General features: G+C 37.0%; 3 protein-coding genes and 1 pseudogene across 6 annotated transcripts; 2 read left to right on the top strand and 2 right to left on the bottom strand.

Annotated features, from left to right (window-relative positions):
* Window positions 1–2,034, bottom strand: part of LOC122292123 — a 30,232-nt pseudogene extending 28,198 nt beyond the window's left edge.
* On the top strand, window positions 1,334–5,442 carry LOC122292548 (U-box domain-containing protein 44-like). The gene is made up of 3 exons (XM_043100951.1): window positions 1,334–2,859; window positions 2,969–3,269; window positions 3,782–5,442. Exons 1-3 carry the CDS (start codon window positions 2,113–2,115, stop codon window positions 5,233–5,235), a joined length of 2,502 nt encoding a protein of 833 aa, XP_042956885.1. The 5' UTR covers window positions 1,334–2,112; the 3' UTR covers window positions 5,236–5,442.
* Window positions 5,443–5,994: 552 nt separating this feature from the next.
* Window positions 5,995–16,238, bottom strand: LOC122292544 (RNA helicase aquarius). Its single transcript, XM_043100949.1, has 14 exons — window positions 15,537–16,238; window positions 15,307–15,396; window positions 14,569–14,631; window positions 13,782–13,868; window positions 13,534–13,686; window positions 13,284–13,441; window positions 12,400–12,634; window positions 12,157–12,267; window positions 10,055–11,113; window positions 9,690–9,938; window positions 8,993–9,178; window positions 7,684–8,838; window positions 6,889–7,227; window positions 5,995–6,722 (listed from the first exon to the last, which is right to left on the bottom strand). Exons 1-14 carry the CDS (start codon window positions 15,945–15,947, stop codon window positions 6,399–6,401), a joined length of 4,620 nt encoding a protein of 1,539 aa, XP_042956883.1. The 5' UTR covers window positions 15,948–16,238; the 3' UTR covers window positions 5,995–6,398.
* Window positions 16,239–17,294: 1,056 nt separating this feature from the next.
* On the top strand, window positions 17,295–21,630 carry LOC122292549. 4 transcript variants are annotated; one of them, XR_006236957.1, is made up of 7 exons: window positions 17,296–17,879; window positions 18,155–18,492; window positions 18,739–18,891; window positions 19,307–19,399; window positions 19,789–19,843; window positions 20,886–20,979; window positions 21,310–21,454. XR_006236957.1 is itself a non-coding variant. In XM_043100952.1 (7 exons), the coding sequence occupies exons 1-7, from the start codon at window positions 17,411–17,413 to the stop codon at window positions 21,526–21,528; spliced, it is 1,437 nt and encodes a 478-aa protein (XP_042956886.1). In that variant the 5' UTR covers window positions 17,296–17,410; the 3' UTR covers window positions 21,529–21,630. The 4 variants fall into 4 exon arrangements, 3 of the variants coding, with proteins under 3 accessions (XP_042956889.1, XP_042956886.1, XP_042956887.1); XM_043100952.1 differs by having other exon boundaries at window positions 20,870–20,979; window positions 21,310–21,630; XM_043100953.1 differs by having other exon boundaries at window positions 17,298–17,879; window positions 19,789–19,847; window positions 21,310–21,630.
* The last annotated feature ends 2,342 nt before the right edge of the window (window positions 21,631–23,972 follow it).

Raw genomic sequence — 23,972 nt, 5'->3', positions numbered from 1 at the left:
ATCTCAACTATTCAAAGCCTGCATATATTCAAAGATTTGAAAGCAAACTTTTTCCAAAAGGAAAAGCATCCATCGCAGTTCCCACCTCACTTGGAATGGATGGGTGAGTCCATACTCCTTTCGGCTTCCCTTTTGAGCTTTAGCCTTTTCAAACTACGGCTTCTCGAAAGTAAAAAGTTTTATTATTCATCACTCTATATATTATATATTAAATTTTTATTTATTTTTTAGTTTTATTCTTATTAAACTAGTGGAGTTTTTTTATTCGTCACTCATATACTATATATTTAATAAGAAAAAAATAAAAAAATAAAAAATTATATGTAATATTTAGTTAGGAGACAATGAGAATAATTTTTTCCAAAAGAGAGACATGTCTTTCTAGAACTAGAAGAGCATGATGAAACTTTTTTGCCTTTGGAAATGTGGAGGATGCTTTTGTGGGCCATGGCCCATAGATGCTCTCCAGTGAGATCGGGTGGGGCCGGGTTTGGTTGGTGTAATTCTTTAGTTTATTAGAGCATTCACATGGTGTAATTTTTTTATTTTTAAAATTTTTTTAACTAAGAATAATACTTTTATAAATTTTTTCTTAAATTTTATTGATTTTTACAATACCTCCTACATTTCATCCTTATTTTTTTTTTCTCTATTTTATTAAAATAATATTTTTCTTTTTTTATTTTTTCTCTCACTTTCCTTTACAATCTTAACCACTCATTATTTTATCTTTTTTATTTTTTATTTTTTTATATTTTGAACTATTAGTCTCTAGCAAATATTTTAAACAAAATTTTCAAAATTATTACCTTTTTAAAAATAATATAATTTTTTTTTTCAAATCTGGTATTTTCCAATAGTAATATTTTGTAACGGTTAAGTTTTAAAAATTAGTAGAGAATTGAAATATATAATTAAATTCAAAATAAAAAAATATAAAAAATATATAATTATTAGGAAATTGAAATGGTACATAACACTATGAAAAATGGAAAATGTATGTTTGTTAATAAAACTTAGTTAAAGTTTTAGTAAAAATGAATTTGTTTAATATTATTAAAATAAATAAAAATATTATCTATCTTACATTAACAAAAATAAGAAACGTTGATTTTTATGATATAATATATGGTTGGGAAGAAAGAGTAGATTATTGAAATCCATCGCGGGGGGTTAACACCCAAGCCCACACCAGATCGAGACTCAACCGGTCGAAGTATCGTTGACCCAGGAAACCAGTCGGCATCTAGCTTGTTTGAATACGTGAAAATAAAAGAGAGACGGCAAGCAAGTGGACAAGATAAAAGAAAACACGAGCAGGGCCGAAAGAAAACAGTGAAGAGAGAGAAGAAGATAGATTTTGACTTCGTCTTCCCTGGTTGTAAATGGCCGAAGGAGAGGATGATATTGATAAACTGTACGTTGTATATTTTAATCATGTCAATGAAATGGTCTAAGCCGACTGACAATGACTCGCCGTATACCCTTCTCCATATGTTTCCAAACTGCAAAACTCCAACGAGCCCTCAACACATCACTCTCTTTTTTTCTCTCTCTCTCCGTTTTTTTATATTTCTGACTTGGCAAGAACGGGGACAAAAAAGAACGAGTGCAAGTCTTAGTCTTTCCTTCGGCTTTGGTTTGATTCCTTTTTTCCTGTTCTCGGGTCTAAGACGTAGAGGTGGATGCACAATCTTTGGAGTCTCAGTCGGTCAGAGAACCAGTCTTTCTTGCATTTGCACTGCAGATTCATTTCCTTTCTGTTTAGCTCGCTCTCTCTCTCTCTCTCTCTCTCTCTGTCGGTCGGTCTCTGGTTCTCTTTCTCTCTGCTGTTGAATATTGTTTGCTCTTTGATATTTCTATCTATAAATACTCTCTTTATATTCTGATTCTCTTCTGTATAATTCTTCATATTATTGGATCTCTCTCTGTACCTGTATATCTCTCTCTGTCTCTCACTTCACTTTCCTTTGCATACTTCACTAATTCGGTAAATTTTTCCCTCTCCTTATTGTATCTGTTTCTGTCACACATGCCCTTTTTGTTTAATTCTGAGCTCTTTTATCAGAGTGATTAAGTTCTTCTTCTTCTTCATCTTCTTTTTCAATCTATATGTCACATAAAGAAATGAACAATATCGATAGTAGAAGCTTTTCAGAGCTCATGTCGGAACTGATGGCGTATGCCGACGAGGTTGTCTCTCTGTCAAAAGAGTCTGTCACCGAAAGAGAGACTTCCACTCAGTTTGCACTGCTGGTTGGGAAATTTTCTCCATTTCTCGATGAACTAGGGGGCAATAATAAGTTCATGGAGAGGTCAACGATTCGAAAAGCAGTGGAATCCCTTGAGAGAGAGCTTAAACTCTCGCAGGCCTTGATCCAAAGTCCCAATCCGACATCTGTTAAGCGTGTGGAGGAAATAATTGATAATCTTGGGAGGTCGCTAGGCCTTTTGCTCTTTGCTAGTCTTGAACTATGTGCAGATTTTAAAGACAAGATTGGGGAGCTTCAAAAGGATTTGATTAATGCAAGGTTTACTCCGAATTCGAGTCCAACTTCCAGTCGGAGATCAGAGTTTGTTAGTGAGTTAAAAGTAGAGAGTGAAATTATTGAGGAGAGAATTACTCTTGATATTGGTGATGTTGCGTTGCAGCTTAAGTATGGCAATGATGAAGAATTTAAATTTGCGGTTTGGGGATTGAATGAGTTGATTGGAAGTGGAAACGTTAGTCATGAAATGATCAGTGAAGAAGGGATCATTCCAATTTTGTTTAATCGTTTAGGTTCAAGCAAGCAGGACAATAGATCGACTGTAATTCAATTAATACGAAGACTGGCTTCAGAGAGTGCTGACAACAAGGTATATCATATCTGAAACTACTGGATTTCTGTTTCCTTGAATTTTTGGATTGGAATAGAAATACAAAAACTGCAAATTTGGTATGTTTCTAATCAATTAAAGTGTACAGGAGAAGGTGGCGGATGCTGAGTATTTATCAATGCTGGTGAAGTCTTTGACACGGGATGTGGAAGAAAGGAGGGAGGCTGTGGGGCTGTTGCTAGATCTCTCAGATCTCACAGCAGTTAAGCGGCGCCTCGGCAGAATTCAAGGTTGCATTGTTATGCTGGTTGCAATGCTAAATGGGGATGATCCTGTTGCTGCCCACAATGCAGGGAAGCTGTTAAATGCCCTTTCAAGTAATACTCAGAATGCGCTTCATATGGCCGAGGCCGGTTACTTCAAGCCATTAGTGCAGTACCTGAAGGAAGGTGATTACGAAGCCCTGTGCTTGAATGCGTTATTTTAATTGTATAGTTTGATGTTCTGCATTTTAGCTTGGTTTAGTGTGAATTGATGTTTGGAATGAGCTAGCTGCAACAAATTAGAAGATTGCTTGACGTGCCATACGCTTCAAGCTTTGGGTACATCTACAAAACATGAGAGTCTGTAATTTGAGTGGAGGGTCTTATTAATCTCCCATTCTCAAAAGATTTAATTTTAAGGAGTACACGAAAATTAAGATAAAGCAGTGAAGCATTCTGTCGTAAACGCACAAGGTCAATGGGTTTGGACACTTTTGACATGGCTGTAAAAGCATAATCAGAGGGGATCAACCAGGAGGATATACCTACTGAATTGTACATTTTCTGAAAGAAAAAACATTTGCTGAATACACTCCGTACAACTATATGCTTATATACCATATACACCAGTCTAACACATTTTTCAGGTTATAAAAGTTTGGTTTATCTGATTAAATCTTCTGGTGATATATCGGCAGGTTCTGACATGAGTAAGATTCTCATGGCAACAGCACTCTCAAGAATGGAGATCACAGATCAGTGTAGAGCTTCCCTTGGAGAAGATGGGGCAATTGAACCCCTTGTTAAGATGTTCAATTCAGGGAAACTAGAATCTAAATTGTCAGCTTTGAATGCATTGCAAAATTTATCTGTCTTGACAGAAAACATCCAACGCTTGGTCCATTCAGGCATAGTGGTGCCTCTTCTTCAGCTTCTGTTTTCTGTGACTTCTGTGCTCATGACTCTTCGGGAGCCAGCGTCAGCAATTCTTGCAAGGATAGCTCAGTCAGAATCTATTCTTGTTAACCAAGATGTGGCTCAGCAGATGCTCTCACTTTTAAATCTTTCGAGTCCAGTAATTCAGTGTCATCTCTTACAAGCACTTAACAGCATTTATGCCCATTCAAGTGCGGCCAAAGTTAGAAGAAAGATGAAGGAAAGTGGTGCAATTCAACTTCTACTACCCTTTCTGATGGAAAGTAACACAAAAATCAGGAGTGGGGCCTTAAATTTGATTTACACACTCTCTAAAGGTTTACCAGAAGAGTTAACCGAACAGCTTGGAGAAGCCCATATTCACATCATTGTCAATATCATCTCATCATCATCAACTTCCAAGAATGAACAAGCTGCAGCCGTTGGCATACTTAGCAATCTTCCCATTAGTGATAAAAAAGCAACAGATATACTTAAGAAGGAAAAACTGCTGCCTATTTTGGTCTCCATTATGAGTTCCAATGCAACTTCAACACCCACAACATGCTGGTTAATGGAGAGTGTTGCAGGTGTATTAATCAGGTTCACAAACCCTTCTGATAAGAAATTACAGCACCTCGCCGTGGAACACGGGGTTATTCCTCTGCTTGTGAAATTGCTCTCAAGTGAGTCACCAATTGCAAAATGCAGAGCTGCTACCTCGCTTGCTCAGTTATCACAAAATACACTCTCTCTTAGAAAGTCAAGAAAGTCTAGATGGTTGTGTGTTCCTCCTTCTGCAGACGCATTTTGTGAAGTTCATGATGGCTACTGCTTTGTTAACAGCACATTTTGTTTGGTCAAGGCAGGTGCTATATCCCCACTTGTCCAAATATTGGAAGGTAACGATAGGCAAGCAGACGAAGCTGTGCTCAGTGCCCTTGCAACCCTCTTGCAAGATGAGATTTGGGAGAATGGAAGCAATTGCATAGCAAAAATGTCAGGCATTCAAGCCATCATAAAAGTTTTAGAATCAGGGAACGTAAAGGCTCAGGAGAAAGCACTATGGATATTGGAGAGGATTTTAAGGGTGGACGAATGCAGAGAACAGCATGAGGAATCTGCTCAGGTGGTGCTTATCGATTTAGCACAGAATGGGGATCCTAGATTAAAACCAACAGTTGCAAAATTATTGGCGCAGCTTGAGCTCTTGCAGACTCAGTCTAGTTACTTTTGAGACAATCCATTACATGCAAGCTAGACTATGCCTCGGATTTTGTTTCATAGAAATTTCTTGTAAGTAGTCCTTCATACATTACATTTTGTTCCTCACAGTACATATGATGGAAGAGGAGTGTGGTGCCGTTATTTGGCTAGATTATGGGTTTGCCATTGGCAATGCTGTTTAGGAAAAGTGAATATTCCCACTACCTGTTCTTTGTGATATTTCTTGTCTATATCCATATTACTAAAAAAAAAATTGTGTATTTTTTGCTATTTCAATCATTATAAGGTATTTGATCCGATTAAATCATAAAAGGTCTGAGTAGTGTGTATGAGAGAGAGAAATCATGTTAAAAACCTAACCATTAATTTAAAAGTCATAAGATTGTTTAATACTAATTTAGTTATACTTTTAATCCTAAGGATCATAACATTCTATCCCGCTTCCAAACCCAACGTCCACGACAGCCCACTATATCAATATTGATCCAGTGGTAACCCTTTTCCTTTTGGCAATTTTACTCATCTATTAGTATTCAATGACTTAACACTAATTCCATACATAGTACAAAAACATTTTAATCTAGCATCGCCTCCTCTCTGACTTGAACCTATGACATGATTCCTGCTCTGATATCAATTGTTAAAGACCCAACCATTAATCTAAATGCCCTAAGGCTATTAGATACTAATTTGGTTAGAGTTATAACCCTCAGTATCATAACAAATTATTCCGATAACATCTTCAACCATTAACAAAAACGTTATAAAGTTACCAAAAAAAGGGTTTCAAGGATGATTTTACTTGCAACGAATGCATTGTTTAGACAGCACAGAAGACGAAATTTTTTCAACAAGTACAGCGCTGTACAACTGATACATACTCTGGTAAGCAGAATACATTTTTTTTTTCTCTTCCAGATGACAGAGCCACGGAGAGCAGTCTCTCAAGGAGTTTTGTTTCGGAGCGTCAGGCTTAAATTTTAATTCCCACGAAAATTCTCTCAAACGCCAACAAACGAACTGTCATGGAGCCAGGTAGACTAGCCCGAGACCAAAGTTAGAGCAAAGCATTCCCCGGTTGGCATCGATTGGCGCAAAGCAGAATCAAGATATCTTTTATGGGTACAAAAATCCCAGATAAGTGAACCCTCGAGAGAAGGGCTATTAAATACACTACTCTTCCATTGTGGTTCCCTCATTTGAGTTGCTTTCAGGTAGTGGGTCACTCTCATCGTCTCTACTAACCTCCTTATCTACCTCCCCATTTGAATTCAGAGTCGGAACATCCCCATTTTGGCCATTAATAAGGCCATCCATCTTTTTATCCTCTTCCATGCTGCTTTCATCTGGCATATCCTTGGCTGCGCCATTAGCAGCTTTAGGTATATCAGTGTCCACAGAATGATACATGGGTGTTGAATTCTGTTGGCCATTTTGCATCTCATGTGCACCCGGGTAGGCCATATAAGGATCAAATTGGTGCCTCGTGTACTGTTCCTGACATCAAAAAATATTTATATTGTCAACTTCAGAGTTCAGCTACACAAATACAATTGAAGTTCTTCTGCAAAAACTAGAGTAAAAAGTTCTTCCTAATTGAACAAATTGGTGCCTTGTGCACTGACAAGGATAGAAATTTATCATGAGAGAAATGGTAGCATACCTGATACCTCCAGTTAAAAATGCTAATCATCTCATCAACACTGCTGACAAGATGGATAGGTCCAGTATCCTCAACATGGCGTTCTGTATATGACGTGATCTCATTCAAATTAAGGGCAAGGTGGTCAGGTCTCTGAAGCAGAAGTTGAAATGTAGGCTGCAATTCATAGCATTGTTCAAACAGAGAACGGCGGCAAAACACATACAGACCAAGTCGGGCACGAGACATGGCAACAACCAATCTTCTAACATCACGAAGGTGACCAACAAAGCGAGTGCGCACAAGAGACAGCAATATAAAATCATTCTGCTGACCTTGAAACTTATCAACAGTTGTAACCTGAAAAGAATAAAAATAAGTGACAACTGTAATGTAATGATGCGATGATAGGGTCAAGACTCTGGAGGTTCTAATACAAGAGATTTCGCGGAATAAATGGGTAATTATGGCTTTAAATGGTCTTCCTGGTTTTACACAGGTCATTCTTAGCTTTAAATGGTATTCGGAAGCCCTATAATGGATGCTGCTGGATCTGATTTCTGGCCTCCTCCAAAAGGGTTGTTAAGAATTTTAGAACTAACCTAGGCAATCATCAGCAATTGAAACTTCACCCCAGGATGGTTAGGGTTGGTTGTTTATTCCCAAGAATTTTAATGGATGAAACCATCAAGTGGAAGGACCCAACTATGCCTTGCTATTGGACATGCATGCACATCACAAACCGAACATAGTAATGTTAACATCAGGACCCATTATTTAACTGCTCATATATCAGCAAATTCTAATGTAATGTACCTTGCTGGGTGGACCGATGAAATCATATGGAACACATCTTCTATTGATAACATCACGGATCAAAAGTTTCTGGCCATTGTATGTCGTCAAGATGGATATCTTATTAGCAGGGTAACCTAGCAATCGCATGTACATATAGATACTGACAACATATTCAGCTTCTCCCTCGTTTTGATAGAACCAAGGAGAAGGGGCAGTCTCTCCCCTCCCAAGGTAATCGGGCACATCAATTAACTGATAATCATAGGAGAAGCCAGCATTTGCTCTATGAAAGATTGATTCCTTCTTTACATAAGGAAGGTCTCCCAAATCCCTGTACCTCCAGTTATAAAGTTTGGCAATACTTGGCCTAGCTCTACCCTGGGCATTGAGCTCAATGTAAGGAATGCCCAGACGAACAAACCTTGTAAATAGGCTCTGATCCATGTGACTGTACTTCTGGAAAGCCATATTCTTCACAACTGGAGGCAACTGGTGATGATCGCCAATCAGAATGCAGCGTTTAAGTCGTGCATAACCATCTTCTTGCCTCTGAAGCAACATCGGGATAAAGGTCTCAATCTCCAATATTTGTGCACTTTCTTCCATCAACAAATTGTCATACTTAAAACCTAACTGAAGAAAATCTTTCCTCTTTAGAGCTGCATGAGTGCAAGTCATTGCAACAATCTTTGCTTGCTTGGTCATCAGATAATTCGCACGGTCAGCAGTTGACTTGAGCAATTCAAATGCCCTACACTCTTCAAGCTCTTGAAACATAGTCTTAAGATGGCGAAAGCACCCCTTCGCTGCTCTCATGTCTTTCTCAAATGAATCACCGGTAAGAACCTGATGTGGTGTGTTGGAGAAATACTCCTTAAAGGGGAAGCGGTCTTTAATAAATGTTGGTTTATCTTCATTTTCTGCACAAGCAGCCAGGAATTGTTCCCAGCGCGAGTATACATGAAGCAACCAAAAGTATCCAGCTGTTTCACAAGTATAACCTACATCCTCAGGCAGTTGGAGAGATCTTGCCAGCCTCTCCACTTCACTAAGCAATTCTAACCGTCGAACAAGCATTGCATTTACACGGCCTTGCCTGCTGAAGTCGAGATCGGTCGCTAGCTCTTGCTCACCTTGACCAAGTCGAAGAAGATATCGTGCAGGTACATCCCTCTGAAACAGTAAACAGAATTTTGCATTAAAATCTATTTAACAAGAGCAAAAAAAGGGTAAAATTACAAGCTTAACTACTGGACAAGCAAAATCATTCAAAGAGTGAAAGGGGGCAGAAGGCAGTTATCATCCCAAAGGGACAACCCATACACACCTGCATTATCTTCTCAAAAAGATCATTCAGAGCCTGATTTGAGTGAGTAATAATTAATGTTCGCTGAGAAGGACAATTGTGATAAAGAACATTCAGGATTTGTACAGCTGTATCAGTCTTTCCTGTACCAGGTGGACCCACGACCATTGTCAGTCCAGGCTGAATACCAGAGATGATTGCTCCAATCTGTGTAACAGAGAAGATTGTTAAGAACTGAGTGAGACTAATACATCAGAAAACACCAATAAATAAATAAATATAAGATAAAGGACCTGATTGAGAAAGTTAAAGATAAAAAAGAATGAAGAAATACAAGTTATAAAGGCAAGGCCCACTGGTTAATTTAGTCAACAAGCAACTTTCCCATTCAAACTTGATTTCATGCAGCTGATTCTAAGCAATTGTGACAAGACACAAAAGTAGGACTTGAAGGACTGCAGCCAATGGTAGAAGATTTAGGAGCATCAGAAGAGTTTTCCTTTCTTGAAGTAATCGAAGGTTTTATTTTTTGATTCGTAATTGAAGGTCTTATTTAAAAATGCAGCATGCATAAACCAAGTACACGGGTAGCATTTGAGTAAGTCAGATAAGATTTAAACACAAATAACACTTTGGCAATTAAAGAGAAGAGAAGCATATCGCCAGAGAAGATTAAAGATGATAACACTTTGAAATAAAAATACTAGTAGCATAGCACCTGTGTAGGTGTAAATCTAACTGAGTTCTGTTTTGGCTGATCCTGAGGATAAGGACCTGGATCAGGAGCAGTGTACGCCTCAACAGTGAGTTCTTCTTTCTCCTTATTGGCATCATTTGCTGAACCAATGGCAGACATCTTGTTCCCTGGGAGGGCATGAATGCCACCTTTCAGCATCCTGGGAAGATTAATTCGGAAAGGAGGCCTCGGACGCAAATTTTCACTCCCATCTGGATTTATAAAACAGACCTATATAGACAGAAGAACCAGGTAGTGTTTAAGTCACATTTATTGTTCACAATGCATAACATCTAGAATTGGTGTTTAATGATCTCACATCATCAAAAATAAATACAAATAAGAACCTGATAATCTGGAAAACTCTCTTTCAAATGGTCAGCATCAAGAAAAGTATCTTTGAAATCTACTGTTTCCAAAATATCAGGCATATTAGTCCATTGCGCTGCAGAAGGATTCCCATAGCCCAAAAAAATGTTGTGTAGCCAGTCAGGAACAATACAATATTCATTCATAAGATCTCTTATGGATTCTAAAATAGCTTTGAAGTTGTTTTCTTTAGGCTTCCTTCTCATCAATATATGAAATGTCCCATAAACATCATCTGCGCCTTTCTCTGCAATATTGCTGACATCCATGTGGTATTGTGCTGTATCTAAAGCAACAGTTACAGTTCTCAGTTCCCCTTTTGGTGGCTTCCACTCATCTCGTTTAATTCTTCCTGTGAAATCATTCATGAGAGTTCCCTCCTCATCACGAACCTCAATAATCTCACATCCCCTCACATATTGAAGGCCAAGCCTTTGTGGCACACTTGCCTTGGCAGCTTCTTCTGCAGTTAGAGGCTCAAATGAAGGGCGAATAGAAAGTAAAAATAGAACATCATGCTCTTTAAGGGCATTCCATTCTGATCTTATCTGTGCTCTATAACTGGAAATACTAAAAGTGACTTCTGCAGTAACAGATGATGGCTTGACTTCTCCAATGTTTGGCTGCTTTACTGCAGTGATCTTAAATTCTTTAATTGGCACAGCCATTCTTGACCAACCACGAAAAGAAGTGTCTCCTTCATTATTAATATAAGCAAGGAGATGGGGTACAGCTTCCTGAATATCCTCACGGATCTCATACGTTGATTCGAGACGGAAGAGATTGAAATTTCTCAGAAGATAATCATGAAGTGTTAGGAATTGTAAATTAAGCTTAGGAAGAGCCAGGCAACCTTCGCCTGAGTAATTTATGCTTGGTACAAGGCTTTCATCCCACATAATCTGCTCGTTTGGGTAAAGTGGGAGAGCATTTATAGCTTCTTTTTGAGATTGTTGTTTCTCGAAAAAGGAAACCATGACTTCAATCAGAAAATCAACCCTTTCTGACCAGGGGTCTTCATCTGAGATCAGCTTGAGCTGCATAAGGGAAACAATGTCAGCCATAGTATTCTGAAGTAAAACAGCATATACAACAATATTTTTATACATACAAATTTTACGGCCAAATGATCTTAAGACTGAATATTTTAAGCTAGCACAAATTTTAACTGAATAACACAAGAACAATGTCAAGTGACAGTCCACTAGGTTTGCCCCAGAAAGAGTTACAGAAGAATAAATTTCCTACTTCAAATGCCAATATGTGGATTTCATGATTAAGAAACAAAACTACTAAATTTAATTCATTTATAACTGCAACGCCAGTAAGCCAGAAACTGAACCCAGTTGCACTATATATCCAGAAACATTAAAGATTCATTTTTATATAAGTAAACTCAAAAACTACTTGTAACCCACTTTTTTTTTTAGAAGTAAAAAATACTTGTAACCCACTTAAGAGTAAGCATGGACGTTAGAGATTATAGTATTAGTTTGCAACCTTTGTGCACCAAAGAACCAATGTACAGGAAATAACTTGTCATAAAGAACAACACTCTGACACCCCCAACCCAAAATATAAAAAATAAAATAAACCTAATGAGAAAAGGCAAAGCTGTACATCTTTCTTCCAAAAGATGGGAAGGCGTCTGCCAAAAACTCCAGCACCAAGAAGTATCATCAATTCCCCTCACTGTTGTGCTATAGAATCATGTAAATGCAAACCACAAACCACCAACGTTGTGGCGTCTTTACACAATGAAAATGCATAGGTAGTAACAAATGAAGGTCAACCATATTTAAGGTGACACTATGGAAGACTGTAAGCATCACCAAGGTCGGATGCCATAATTTTTTTTGATAGGTCAGATGCCATAATTTTATGACTCATGATTAATCAGAGTTGAAAGAGTGATGATTCATGAGAATATTCAGTAACAAAATAACCTTTGCGTCAATAGACGACAGAAACAGAGGCCTTAAAAACAAAACCATCAAGAAACAACAATTGTAAACTCCATGCAAAGATCAACAAAAATATCTGAACAAGGCAATATGGAATAAATCATCCATTAACAGACCTTGCAGCAAATCAAATCCTTCAACTCTCCAGGAGAAAGCACGGACAACTTCTTAGAAAGATCAGCACGCTTGTGAATGGCACCAACGTTAGCCAATGCAAGCTCTCGCAACTAAAAGCACCAAAGAAAATTGTGACATCTACAAAATTCATTTGAGCCAGATAATTTTTCCTTGCATTTATTAACAAAAAGGAGGAATTTGACAAATTCCAGACGCTTATAATTGTTTTATTATAAACACACCTTGGGAATCTTCTTAAATGCAAGAAGCTGAAAAGATTGAAAGCGGTCATAATGAGACTGGAGCACCTCATCATCTGTCAGTTGTGTACCAACATGATCATTAATCTCAAATTTCTCATAGAACTGAAGCAAATCGACCAATTGTGCAAAGAGTTTCCCCTTCTCATGTTGATAGAGAGCACTTAAATGGCACTTGGCAACAACAGCAACATCGGCAACAAGAGGCCTCAAGTACCTTATTCCCCATGAAAGAAATAGAGAACAAAATTATTTCACATGTTTTTTATATAAAAAAACATAAACATGGAATGAGAAAATCAGTTGACCAAAGCATTTCCACTTTCATAGTTAGAAGCATATTTCCCCAAGAAAAAAAAAAAAACAAATATTCTGAGAAAGAGCTAATATGCGATAAGACAATCAGCAGAAACTTAAGAAACCAGTGTCACAATGATGTGGAGAACAGGAACAGTTCGGGTTATATTCTTTTGGATATTAAGATTATTTTCTGCATATAGGCAAGAAAAAGATGAAACATAATGAAACTTAAAAAGGAAAAAATCAAACCACGGTAATGTGTGTTGGAGATCAAAACAGGCAAAGGTACCGTACCTTTATTGCCTTTCTTAGGGGTGTGATCAGTCCAGTCCAGTCAGTCTGGTCTAGTCTAGGGTAAAAAAAACCCCACCTTGAGACCAGACTGAAAACCGAATTTCCCTACTTTCTTGGACTGAGACTAATTGATTCCTTAATCGGTCTGGTCCGGACCGACTGAAAACGGTTGGTCCGGTCAGTTTTTCGGTCTGGACCGAAATTCTTATACCCCTAGTCTTTCTACTTACTTTTTTTATAAGTTAAAAAATATTTTTAAGGTCCATCCTTACCTTCTTGTTGGCAGTTGGCTCAAAAGATCAATAAGAAATTCCATAAACCTCTCACAGTACAAAACACAGGCATCATCAACGTGCTTCAATCCAGTAGCATCAACCACGTCATCATCTTTAATGGACTGTTGCTGGGGGAAAACCCCTGAATCAAGTACCTGGTACAAATTAAAAAACTTAACCATAAATGCCTTGAGCAACAACAATTATAGATCAAACAACTACTTCATAATTTATTGCACAATAAAACCTCCAGAAATTCTTCAATAAATTTTCTCAAGAATTTCACTTCAAGCTTGGTTGTGGGGTTAAAAAGCTCCCCTTGCTTTGTCGCCTCCTTAGCCTCTCTCTTTGTCATTCTTTTCCATTTCTTTATCAGATCCGTATTAAGACAAAGTTCCATCTACAGAGAAGAGAAGCAGATTTACCAGTCACATCAAGCATATATGACATAAACTCCAGCCCAGAAAAAGATTTAAGCTAAAGCATACATCATACCTGAAAACGGCCATATGACAGGCCATGCCAGGATTGCAAACTTGCTAATCTCAAAACAGTCTCGCTAACAACCTCATCTTCCAAACTCTGTTACAAAACTTGTTCAATAATCAAGAGAGAAGCAAGAACCACTCATATATGTGCATGCATGTACATGTATGCTAGTGTATTATGTATTATACATATAGGCAGGCATGTGTCCACGAGTACATGTGTATGAACAAGTCAAGCATGTAGCAATCATGAGGGTTTCTTGAGTGTCTACTTTAAGTTAGGTGGCTATATATTACTTATAATCATTAGATAAGTATATTTTATACAGCTCTACCAAGAAGAATCAATCACATGTATGCTTTATAAGAGGGTCTAAAGTCTACTTCTTTGCATTGAGAATATAGTAAGTTTCCCAATAATTTACTCCAAGACCAGATAATATTCCGTACTTCAAGCAAATAAAGGCAGCTTGTTAAGAAAAGGAAATCGTGATCTAATGGGATATTTGAAAATAGTTTATGTTAATGGCATGGCACCTCACCAAGGCAAGGCCCTTTGGACCCACCCCTTTGGAGTAAACCCAGGATACATGGTCCCACCCACCAGAACTGTGTATCAGGTAATCCAAGGAATTGCTAGTTAGGGATCAAATCCAAGATGTCTGAGTCTACAGCTCATCCCAAGCCCATCCATTAACCACTAGTTTGCACCCTAACGGGTGTATATTGTTCTATATCGCATGCATTCTAATATGGTGCATTCAATCAGATCATATAATAGGAAGCTAGAATACCTGAAATGCATTGATCATGAAGACCAAGTAATTTGTCTTCTCTGCTATGCTTAATTCTCTTCCCTGCGATTACATTTGAAATGTAAGAGATTCAATCAGAAATTAAAAAAATGCCTCAAGTTTATCACATAATCAAATGATTATGGACAAAAGTAAACACACACAACCCCATTACAGTGAATTAAGATATCTATCAGTTGAAAATTCCCAGTGAACAGCAGACCATAAGATAGCTTGTGACCATTACTCATTTGAGCAATGTGGATAGATATACTAGATTATGGGAGTGTAGACGCTACACAATCATTTTAAGCCACAGACAAGTGCTGCGAAAACCAAGGTCATCATGATAGAAACAAAAATCCTAAGTCCATGCTGCAGCATCACTTAACTAAACAGACTAACTAATAATGACATAAAGAACAACGTGAAATAATACTAAAGCAGGCAGCATTGCTTAGAACCAGTACTAAGGAGCAATATAAGTCTTAAAAGAGAAAAAAATCATCAAGTGGTCGAGACTATAGCAGTATAAGTTTTATTTTTATTTTTTTTGATAAGTTATAGCAGTAAAAGATCTTTTTTAAAACTATCTGAAAATCCAACCAGATGGTGTGGGTTGCTGGAAACTGTAAACCGATCGCTTGATTCCAAACCTAGCTTTCCACAGAATGTTGAAGTTCTTTAACAAGAACGACTTTGTAAGTTAGTATGGCCATTTAAAAAAAAGGGACAAACCTCCTTCAGCCGAAGAACTCGCTCAAGGAATCCCTTGAACACATCTTTCCGATCATAAAAGCATACCCAAGCAGCCACGTTCTCTCGAAACTACAAGTTCAAAAGGTAATCTTGTGAGCTCATCATAGCGTGCAATACATTCCCTCTTCCCTTTCATCGGAACATAATACTTCTCTGCGCATTCATTCCCTCACACTTACCCACTAACAAAACAAACTTCAGAATCTTACCTTCTCATTGACCATGATTATCATCGACATCACGTGCTCGAAGGTCGCTGTTTCGGGGTCAAAATTCGGCCATAGATAGTTCTCCAGATACTGGCTGACCTCCAGGATCATCACCCTCTGCAACGGAACGGGCTTTCTCCCACCTTTCACCAACAGCTCTGTCTCGTAGATCTCCTTGACCAGCTCGGGGTCGAACTGCTTGTCGGGCTTTGAGCCACCGCCGGCTTTTGACCAATTAGCCGCCGCGATCTTAGTGAGGCGGTCCCGCTGTATCTCCGATAGAGTTATCGTGCTCGGGAGCGCCGCTCCAGGCTTTGCCTCCGCCGGCTTATCAGCCTGTGTTTCCACCGGGTACTCGGCGACACGGTGCCGCTTGAAGTCGTACGCGCCGGTTCCGTACACTTTCGTCATCGTGACAAGCCAGTCGGAAAATAATACCCCAAAAGGAAAAACTGGCTTCAAGGGTTTTGTATTGCGAAACGAAATGCGCTAAAATTGAAGGTCTTGAAATAAAAGGCTACGAATCTTAAATCAGGGTTTTGAATTGAGCTCCTAAAAAGAGGAAAAGAGTGATAAACCCTAACCCTAGAGAGCAGGGGGTTCTACTTCAGAGTGAATTTTCCGTGGACATTATGGTTTTTTTTTTTTTTTTTCAAAAATAATAATTTGATAAATCTGAGAGGCGGTGTGTCAACGAGAAATTGGGATGGGAATAGAGATTGGGGGCTCTTATACCCGAAGTAAAACAATTCGGGTTTGATCTATGGACTGGACCCGAACCCATTCTTTAACAAAATGCCGACTCGCCGAGGGCCCAAGGGAGAACGCAATTCGGTTTCGGATTTTGCACTCCTAAATTTTTTAAACTCGTATTTCAAATTATTAAAATTAATATATTACACATTTATATTACTAAAACAAAAAAAATTGATATTTTACACTTTTGCTCAATTTCGGATTATTATGGTAAATAAAATAAAATAAAAATACATGGCATGGCACAATTTCGACCATTAGTATTCAAAGATGTAGCATATCAATTTTAATAATTAAGGATAAGATGTATAAAAATTTTGTTAACCTATTTTTTAATTATTGCTAAATTTTTTAGGAAGCAATATAATTTTCTCTCTTATTTTTTTATTCCTTTTAAAATATTTTTCAAATGTTAGGAATAAGTCCTAAATGTATAAATGTTTTACAAATTTTTCATTAAAAAAAAAAAAAGTGGATCATATTAAGAAAAAGTGAGTTTTTTACATTTTTTTATTAAAAAATTGTATGGAATTTATATTTAAAACTTGTATATATCATTATTATTTAGATTATTTCTCTTTGATTAAAAAGTAGAAAAAGAAAAAGAAAATTTAGGAACCCGAATCTGAAACAGAGGTTATTGTCTTGGCCATCTGATCATTTCTGGTTAGAGAGATTTGCTTTCTACACATCAAAACTGTCTTCTGTTGGGTAGTATCCGTTCTCATTAGACGCACTTGTTTGAAATACAAAAGTGAAAACCCTAATCGATTTTAGTTTATATGCAATGGATAATATGCATATAATATATATAAATTTCAGATTTTACTACTATTTTTTGATGGGGTGAAAAATCTCAGTCCAAAGTTTTAATCTTTAACACAATAAGCACACCTTTTTTTTTAATCCAATTTGAATGTTATAGAATTTACCGATTTGCAGACTTATCAGTATTTTATTGATTAATCAGAAATGTTGTCAAGGAAGACAGCCCTCAACCAATCAAAAATCTGTTAAACCGATAAACCTTCCCTTATCTAAACAATAACAGAAAAACCAGACCCTCGGTGGCAGTGCTCAACGCTCACAAACCCATTAACTTCCCACGCCAACCCACCATGGACTCTCTTCAACCATCTTGGCTCTCTGCTCTCAATACCATGAACACTATCTCTCCCTCAAAACCTACTCTCTTCCCCTCCACGAATTTCAGCATATCCCATTCGTTCAAACCGTTGAAGCAGCCTTTCTCTGTGAACTCATCCAATGCTGAGTCTTCCGAACCCGTTCCACCAAACTCACCGGAAAGCACCCCGGATGCGAAACTGGGTGCTGTTGACCCTGTGAAGCTAGCGTTTGAAAAGGCCAAGGCTTATAAGAAGGAGGTAAAATCGAAACTGGTTTCGGAAATTGAGCAGAACCCAGCTGAGGATTCTGGCGTCGGTGGTGGGACTAGGGAAGTGCCGGTTTCGGTTAAGGTTGCAATGCAAAAGGCAAAAGAGTATAACAAGAGTAAAGGAGTTGTGAGTAGTGGCACGAAGGGTGGAGAAGGCGACGCAATTCCACCTTCTATTTTCGAAAGTCGAGGTATTGAGATCGAGCGGGAATGGCCCGTTTTCATTTTCTGATTGATTGGTTGCCACATCCAAAGACGCAAAACAAGTACTGGTGTTACCTTAATTATATCGAGACTTTTGTTTTGTTAATTGTGTTTGATATATTATTTGTTACCTTAGCACACAAAATGTTGTTACTGATCCTGTATGATTCTTGGTTGATTGCAAGTTTATGATTTTTGTTCAAGAATGATTTAGTTGGACAAGTGACTTGAGCTAAATTTGGTTTTTTGCATTTATTTTAAGGATTGAACGGAGGAAAGAGGGGGAGTCTGGGAAGTGGGACTGTGGAGAAGACGGTTAATAAGAAGGGAGAACTTTCAGTTTCCAACATTGATTTTGTGGGGCTTAACTTTGCGGATAAGAAGAGGAGCAGGGGACTGCCACCTGGGCTGGTTCCTGTTTCAGATTCTTTCTCAGAAGGAGACTTGACTGATGTGGAGTTTATTGTTGGGGATACTAGCAAGTTTGAAGACACAACCACATCACAGCTTGAGCAGCCTCAGGAACATGATTCGAATCTTTACAAGCCAAAGGTTTCTTCATGGGGAGTCTTTCCTAGACCTGAAAATATCTCAAGAACGGTATGTTAATTGCCATCAAAACTGATGTTGGAGTAGTGAATTGATATATTTTTGTCAAGATTTTTCGTGGGCATATTTGCTGAATAAGTCATCATCATAGATATGCATTTTATTTTAGAATATCATTTGTCGTTTACTTTTCTTGGGATTTTGATTCTGCCTTTTAGGGTTACAACCTTCTTAAGCTCACAAACACAAGCATGCAAAAGATACTTTGATAGATATTTCCTTTTTCCTCTTGGTTAGTTCGGTGGTGGAAGAGTTATACGCCCTGGGGAGGTGCTTGAAACAGCTGAAGAGAAAGCTGCTAAAGAAGCACGTACAAGAGAGTTACTTGCTGCCTACAAGAGTAAAACTGGCTTAAAAATTGATCCAAAGTTAAAATCTGAATGTCAGGAGGTATGTTAAGAGTATGTTCTTATTCTTGAATTAATATTAAAAGTGTCTTCAGATGAGGAATTATATTTTTTTTTAGAAATTTTTAAATATGATGGGTTTTTGTCATGATCTAAGATATTTTTTCCAAGAAATTCTTGAAATACGAATTATGTGCTTGCTTACTCATTGTTTTGATGAATCAATGATTTTCTAGTTAGTATGGGTATTGGAAATTGAACTTTAAAGTTATGTTTGATATTTAATATTTAAACTAAAATTTTAGTGATGACTAGCTTCTGTGTAGTTTTATGAGTATTGGAATTGAGCTTCACCCTTTCTGTTACGTTAAATCCGTCAACTACCTTCAAATGCATTTTTTACACAGTTCTTTGAAACTGTAATGCATTGTCATTCAGTGAACTGATTATTTCTACAGGCATTAAAGGATGGAGACTCACTAATGAATCTTGGAAAGCTTAAGGAAGCATTACCCTACTACGAGAAGGTCATGGAAAAGTTGACATTCCAGGTGATATGGTGTTTAAGCTATTCGAGCTACTTGTGTATTTGGAATAAAATATTGCTCCTATGTATATTTTGACTGAGATATCAATCTAGTGATACTTTTCTAGCTTTCCTTCTATATCTTCCAGCCATCTTCGGGAAGGTTTCATCCCTCATCTCTAATAAATAATCCATCATTTTAATGTTTGTGAGATTTATTAAATAATCCATCATTTTAATGTCACATAAAAAATCCAGTATGCCATTATGTTACATATGAGATGAAAGTGAACAATTTCCAGTCAGGTTATGAATTTTTACCTTTATCTCTCTGGTTTTTCTTTTAATTGGTTTCTTTAGAAGTAACATTATCTGAATATTCTCTATTTCATTTAATGCATATAATTTTTGCAGAGTGAGCTTCACGGGCTTGCTGCTTTGCAGTGGTCTATTTGTCAAGACTCCCTCAGTAGGTATATCTTTCATTTGAGAATTAACTGAAAGTGGAGAACCCTCATGACATCCCCTTAACATGGCATGATACTGAATTTGTTCTTTGTCGATATTCTCAATAGAATCATTTGCAAGCATCAGAGCATATGTGACTAATTATGAGTTATTTTTGGTTAGATGACTATTCACCATTTCTCATCAACTTAAATGCTTCGGACAACTAGTTACTAGTTAAATCTTCCACATATTGTAGTTGAATCTGGGTTCCTACGTGAGAATGTTAGAATACTGTTTAAATGACTGTACCAAATAAGGTATTTGAGAGTGCGATTCTAAATAAGATGACAAGTTATGAAAATCTTCTCTTAGGTGTAGGCTTATGTATACTTCCAGTTTATCTGGGCTATGCCCATTCTTATTTCAATAAAATTACTTATTACCTATAAAAAATATATATATATATTCTTGCTGCTCAATTTTTTAGAGGTTTTGCTTTTATATGTCAGAAAAGATATCTTTGTGTTGGAATCAACATTGTAATTTCAATGGATAATTTTTATTAAGGCCGATGTCAAAGAGAAAGAAGTACGAGATTTTGAATCAAATATTGAATTGACTGAATGAGAAAATTGTACTAGATGGTCTCAGACCTATTTTCATTTGGCCTGATATAAAAGGATAAGAAAAACGGAATTATTAAAATCAGAGATTCAACCTTTGATCACTCTGATCCTCGCAAGGCAGAGTACCTGGTTTCTGCTCTTGAGTTGTATGGGAGTTGAATTTTAATGCACATAACAAAGGATCGAGGTTCACCTGCGTCTGTAGCTATTGCTGGGTTTTCCCATGGCTGCATACCACTGATTGTAACAGGTTGTTGGATACATCAAAATCCATTTGCCTAGCTTGTTGGCTGCTGCATGCGTTGAAACTCTGTTAGGTAACAATGCATGTTAGATTGAATATATAGCCTCTTGACAAGCAGAGACAAAATACTGAGTGATATTAACTTTCTGTTGTTCACTTGATGATTATTAAACAGTGGTAATGGTTGACAGGCCAAATGAGGCACGATTGATGTACGAGAAGCTTCAGTCTCACCCAAATGTGCAAGTAAGCAAGAAAGCAAGACAATTCATGTTCAGCTTTCAGGTAACTACCGATTTTCTGTCTGTACGATTTAGTGTCTGTATTTATGGGTGAAGAGCAAAGGTTACTGAAAGGTTTAAATCTGACATGGCAGTGTTAATAATGAAATGTAACTTACGTCAATGCCTAAGAACTATATTCTGTGTGGGCATTTTCTTTTCCTGATCATGGCAAGACAATAGTTTTCAAGTTTAAATTTCCCACCACCAATGAGAAATAGATCTAGACATATTATGGGGGTTTTCTAGAGTTGGTCACACATAACAAGGTATTTTCACTTTTCATTTTTCCTGTTTCTATCTAATAGTCATGTCAAATTACAACTCTTAATAGGCCATGGAGATGATGAAGTTCACAACGAGCACGCCTCTTTATCTGAAGAATGCAGGTTACCAGAATTTTTTTGAAGCATTTATTGAAAAGAAATCAAACTATCCCCTAAAAGAAGTTGAGTTTGAAGAGGGTGGTCTGAATCAAGTTCTCCCATATATTATTTTTCTAGTTTCACCCATTCTTGCCCTATTAATTATTGTTGTACAAAAGAGAATATAAATTGAGTATACAGTCTACTAGGAAATGAATAGAAAATACTTATCCTTGGAACTTTATTTCTCTTAACATAGAAATAAATAAAGGAATGGTTTATATCTGTAACTATTTTTTCTAGTCCTTCCTGAATGGTATATATCTCTAACTATTCTTTCCATTCATGGTATCACTAATCACGTGGTTGATTTAACAAAAAGAATATTTTCCATGAACTCCCATGTACTGGACTGTAACACTATCTTTCCTCATGGGGGAGCATTTGTCAGGTTGAACTGACAAAAGGTTTTGGGGGATGGAGGTAACCCTCAAACTGGGGCAAGAATCTCTCACATGATATTCATTCATCACTAGAACACGAGTGCTCCATTCACCATTCAATGGCCTTTAAAAAAATTTTCAATCAGCAAAAATGTGGTCCAACTGGGTTAAAAAGTATTGGCTATAAGAGTATCAGTTTTTCTTTTTGTTCTCTTGGATGAGTACAGAAGTAGCAGTTGGTGTTTAGTTGGGGATACCTTTCCTGCTAAGTTCTAACCAAAGCAAAAGATTATGCTGCATTATATGCATGATGATATCTGTAAAACACAGTAAGGTTATGAGTAGTTTCTCCGCATGATCTAAAGGACTGCAACTTGAGATTGTTCACAGAAGGAAAAAAAAAAAAAAAAACTGATGATGGCTTTAGTAAGGAGAATTAGAAAGTGCAATAGTAGTACCATGCATAGATTATGACTGTTCTAATTTCTTCATTTTGTCCACTGAGGGGGAAAAGGGATAGTCCTTTGTAAATTTTTTTTATTCAGTTAAAACAGTAAAACAATCATGATATTAGGGTGCATGCTTGTAATAATGTAGTAAAAATATTCAAGCTTTTTCAATCAGTTGGGCTTTGCTAAGGATTTCTACTTATTCCATTAATGATGCCATCGATAATGAACAGATGAAGCAGAACATTTTGGGGAATGTTGCATATATGGAAGCCATGCTCTCTAATCTCACCATCTATGCTAATTAATTAATCTCCATAAAAAGTAGCAGTGATTGGCAAAGTTTCAACACTGGAGCTAGCAATCAATGCCATGCTTTTCATTGCACTTACCCCGCTATAATCTTCCGTTTATTGTGCTGATAAGATAGAAATAAGATAGAGAGAAAATAGAGAAGAATGCACTTGAACAATATTCTCATGTTCCAGAATTTTTTTTTTTTTTCCTTTTTAAAGATTGATCACTGCTCATTAGTTTTCATTAAAGAAGACATAATACTTTTATTATACGCATGTTGACGCGAAAAAAGCTTATTGATCATTCCAGGTAATTTCTCACGCACCAAACAAAAGCAGATTCCCAATAAGATCCTTGTCTTTGATTTACCCAAGTTAATTGCTTTCTAATATATATTACTTTAAAGATGCAACTGTAACATCAAGTAAAGCTAGGCACTCTCACTCACTTTTTTTTTCCCCTTCCTTTTGATAAAGTAGGTATGATTTTGTGCCTTGTTTCTAGGTAAAAGGCCCAAATATCAATATTACTTTGCTCAGTTTCAGGTTTCATAAATGAACTATATATTAACCTGATAAGGTACTTAGCTATCATTTCAAAGGATGAATAAATAGACTGCCATATTTGTCGGTACAACCCAAAACACCAAGGACCCATTGTTCAGATAGAGATGGACGACCATAGCCTTTGGCTCCCTTTGATCTCTCATTTTTTTCATGCATGGACCAACATATATATGGGGAGCAAGACAACGGAAAATGGGACTGTCTTGGGAGAATTTGGCAGCAACAGGATGAGCATCCGACACTTGAGGAATTGGAGAGCTGCGTTTCCATTTGCAGCTCACGTGGTGCGATGATAACTTGCACTAAGTGCTGTTTCATAGGTTCAAAAGAAGCCAAAACTCATTCACATCTGCATTATTCTTAACCACTCCTTGATTCAAAGTGTTATAATCCTTATCATTGCATGAGAGACTTTTGGACTCTCTCTCTCTCTCTCTCTCCGATCTTTCTTTTCTAGTTAAACAAACCTTCTTGATGATAAGAAAGAAAAAAAATTCAGATAATTCGTACGTTTTGGTTCATACGGACCCATTAATGCTTAATGATCATGATCGAGTTTGGAAGTGATGAATTCCTTGTTTATTACGTATGAAAAAGTAATGGTTTTCATGTGTTCATCAAAAAGTTAAAAAGAAAAAGGAAATAAAAAAGTGTTTTCATTGATCAAATGCCTGTGATCAAAAGATAATAAAAAAGAGAGAGGAAACTAAATTGTACGCCACGTTATTTTTCTGCTTTTTTTTGTTTTTGTCAATGAGCAATTACTATATTAGTTATATATGTGCAAATGCACTTTAGGCTCCGATTAGATGTTAAGTTGAGTTGAATTAAGTTATTTAATAATAATATTAAGTTGAGTTAATGGAGTGAGTTATAT

This window comes from Carya illinoinensis, chromosome 13, assembly GCF_018687715.1.
Source record: "Carya illinoinensis cultivar Pawnee chromosome 13, C.illinoinensisPawnee_v1, whole genome shotgun sequence".
NCBI classification, from domain to species: domain Eukaryota; kingdom Viridiplantae; phylum Streptophyta; class Magnoliopsida; order Fagales; family Juglandaceae; genus Carya; species Carya illinoinensis.
The sequence above is the reverse complement of the archived record's forward strand: the minus strand, read 5'-3'. Positions and strand labels throughout refer to the sequence as shown.

Coding starts and splice junctions, on each gene's coding strand:
- LOC122292548 (XM_043100951.1), top strand. CDS start 2,113: ATGTCACATAAAGAAATGAACAATATCGATAGTAGAAGCTTTTCAGAG. Junction 2,860..2,968: donor CAGAGAGTGCTGACAACAAG/GTATATCATATC, acceptor TAAAGTGTACAG/GAGAAGGTGGCGGATGCTGA. Junction 3,270..3,781: donor AGTGCAGTACCTGAAGGAAG/GTGATTACGAAG, acceptor ATATATCGGCAG/GTTCTGACATGAGTAAGATT.
- LOC122292544 (XM_043100949.1), bottom strand. CDS start 15,947: ATGACGAAAGTGTACGGAACCGGCGCGTACGACTTCAAGCGGCACCGT. Junction 9,179..9,689: donor TTAGATTTACACCTACACAG/GTGCTATGCTAC, acceptor TCTGTTACACAG/ATTGGAGCAATCATCTCTGG. Junction 8,839..8,992: donor TTTTTGAGAAGATAATGCAG/GTGTGTATGGGT, acceptor TTACTGTTTCAG/AGGGATGTACCTGCACGATA.
- LOC122292549 (XM_043100952.1), top strand. CDS start 17,411: ATGGACTCTCTTCAACCATCTTGGCTCTCTGCTCTCAATACCATGAAC. Junction 18,892..19,306: donor TAAAATCTGAATGTCAGGAG/GTATGTTAAGAG, acceptor TTATTTCTACAG/GCATTAAAGGATGGAGACTC. Junction 19,844..20,869: donor TATTTGTCAAGACTCCCTCA/GTAGGTATATCT, acceptor ATTATTAAACAG/TGGTAATGGTTGACAGGCCA.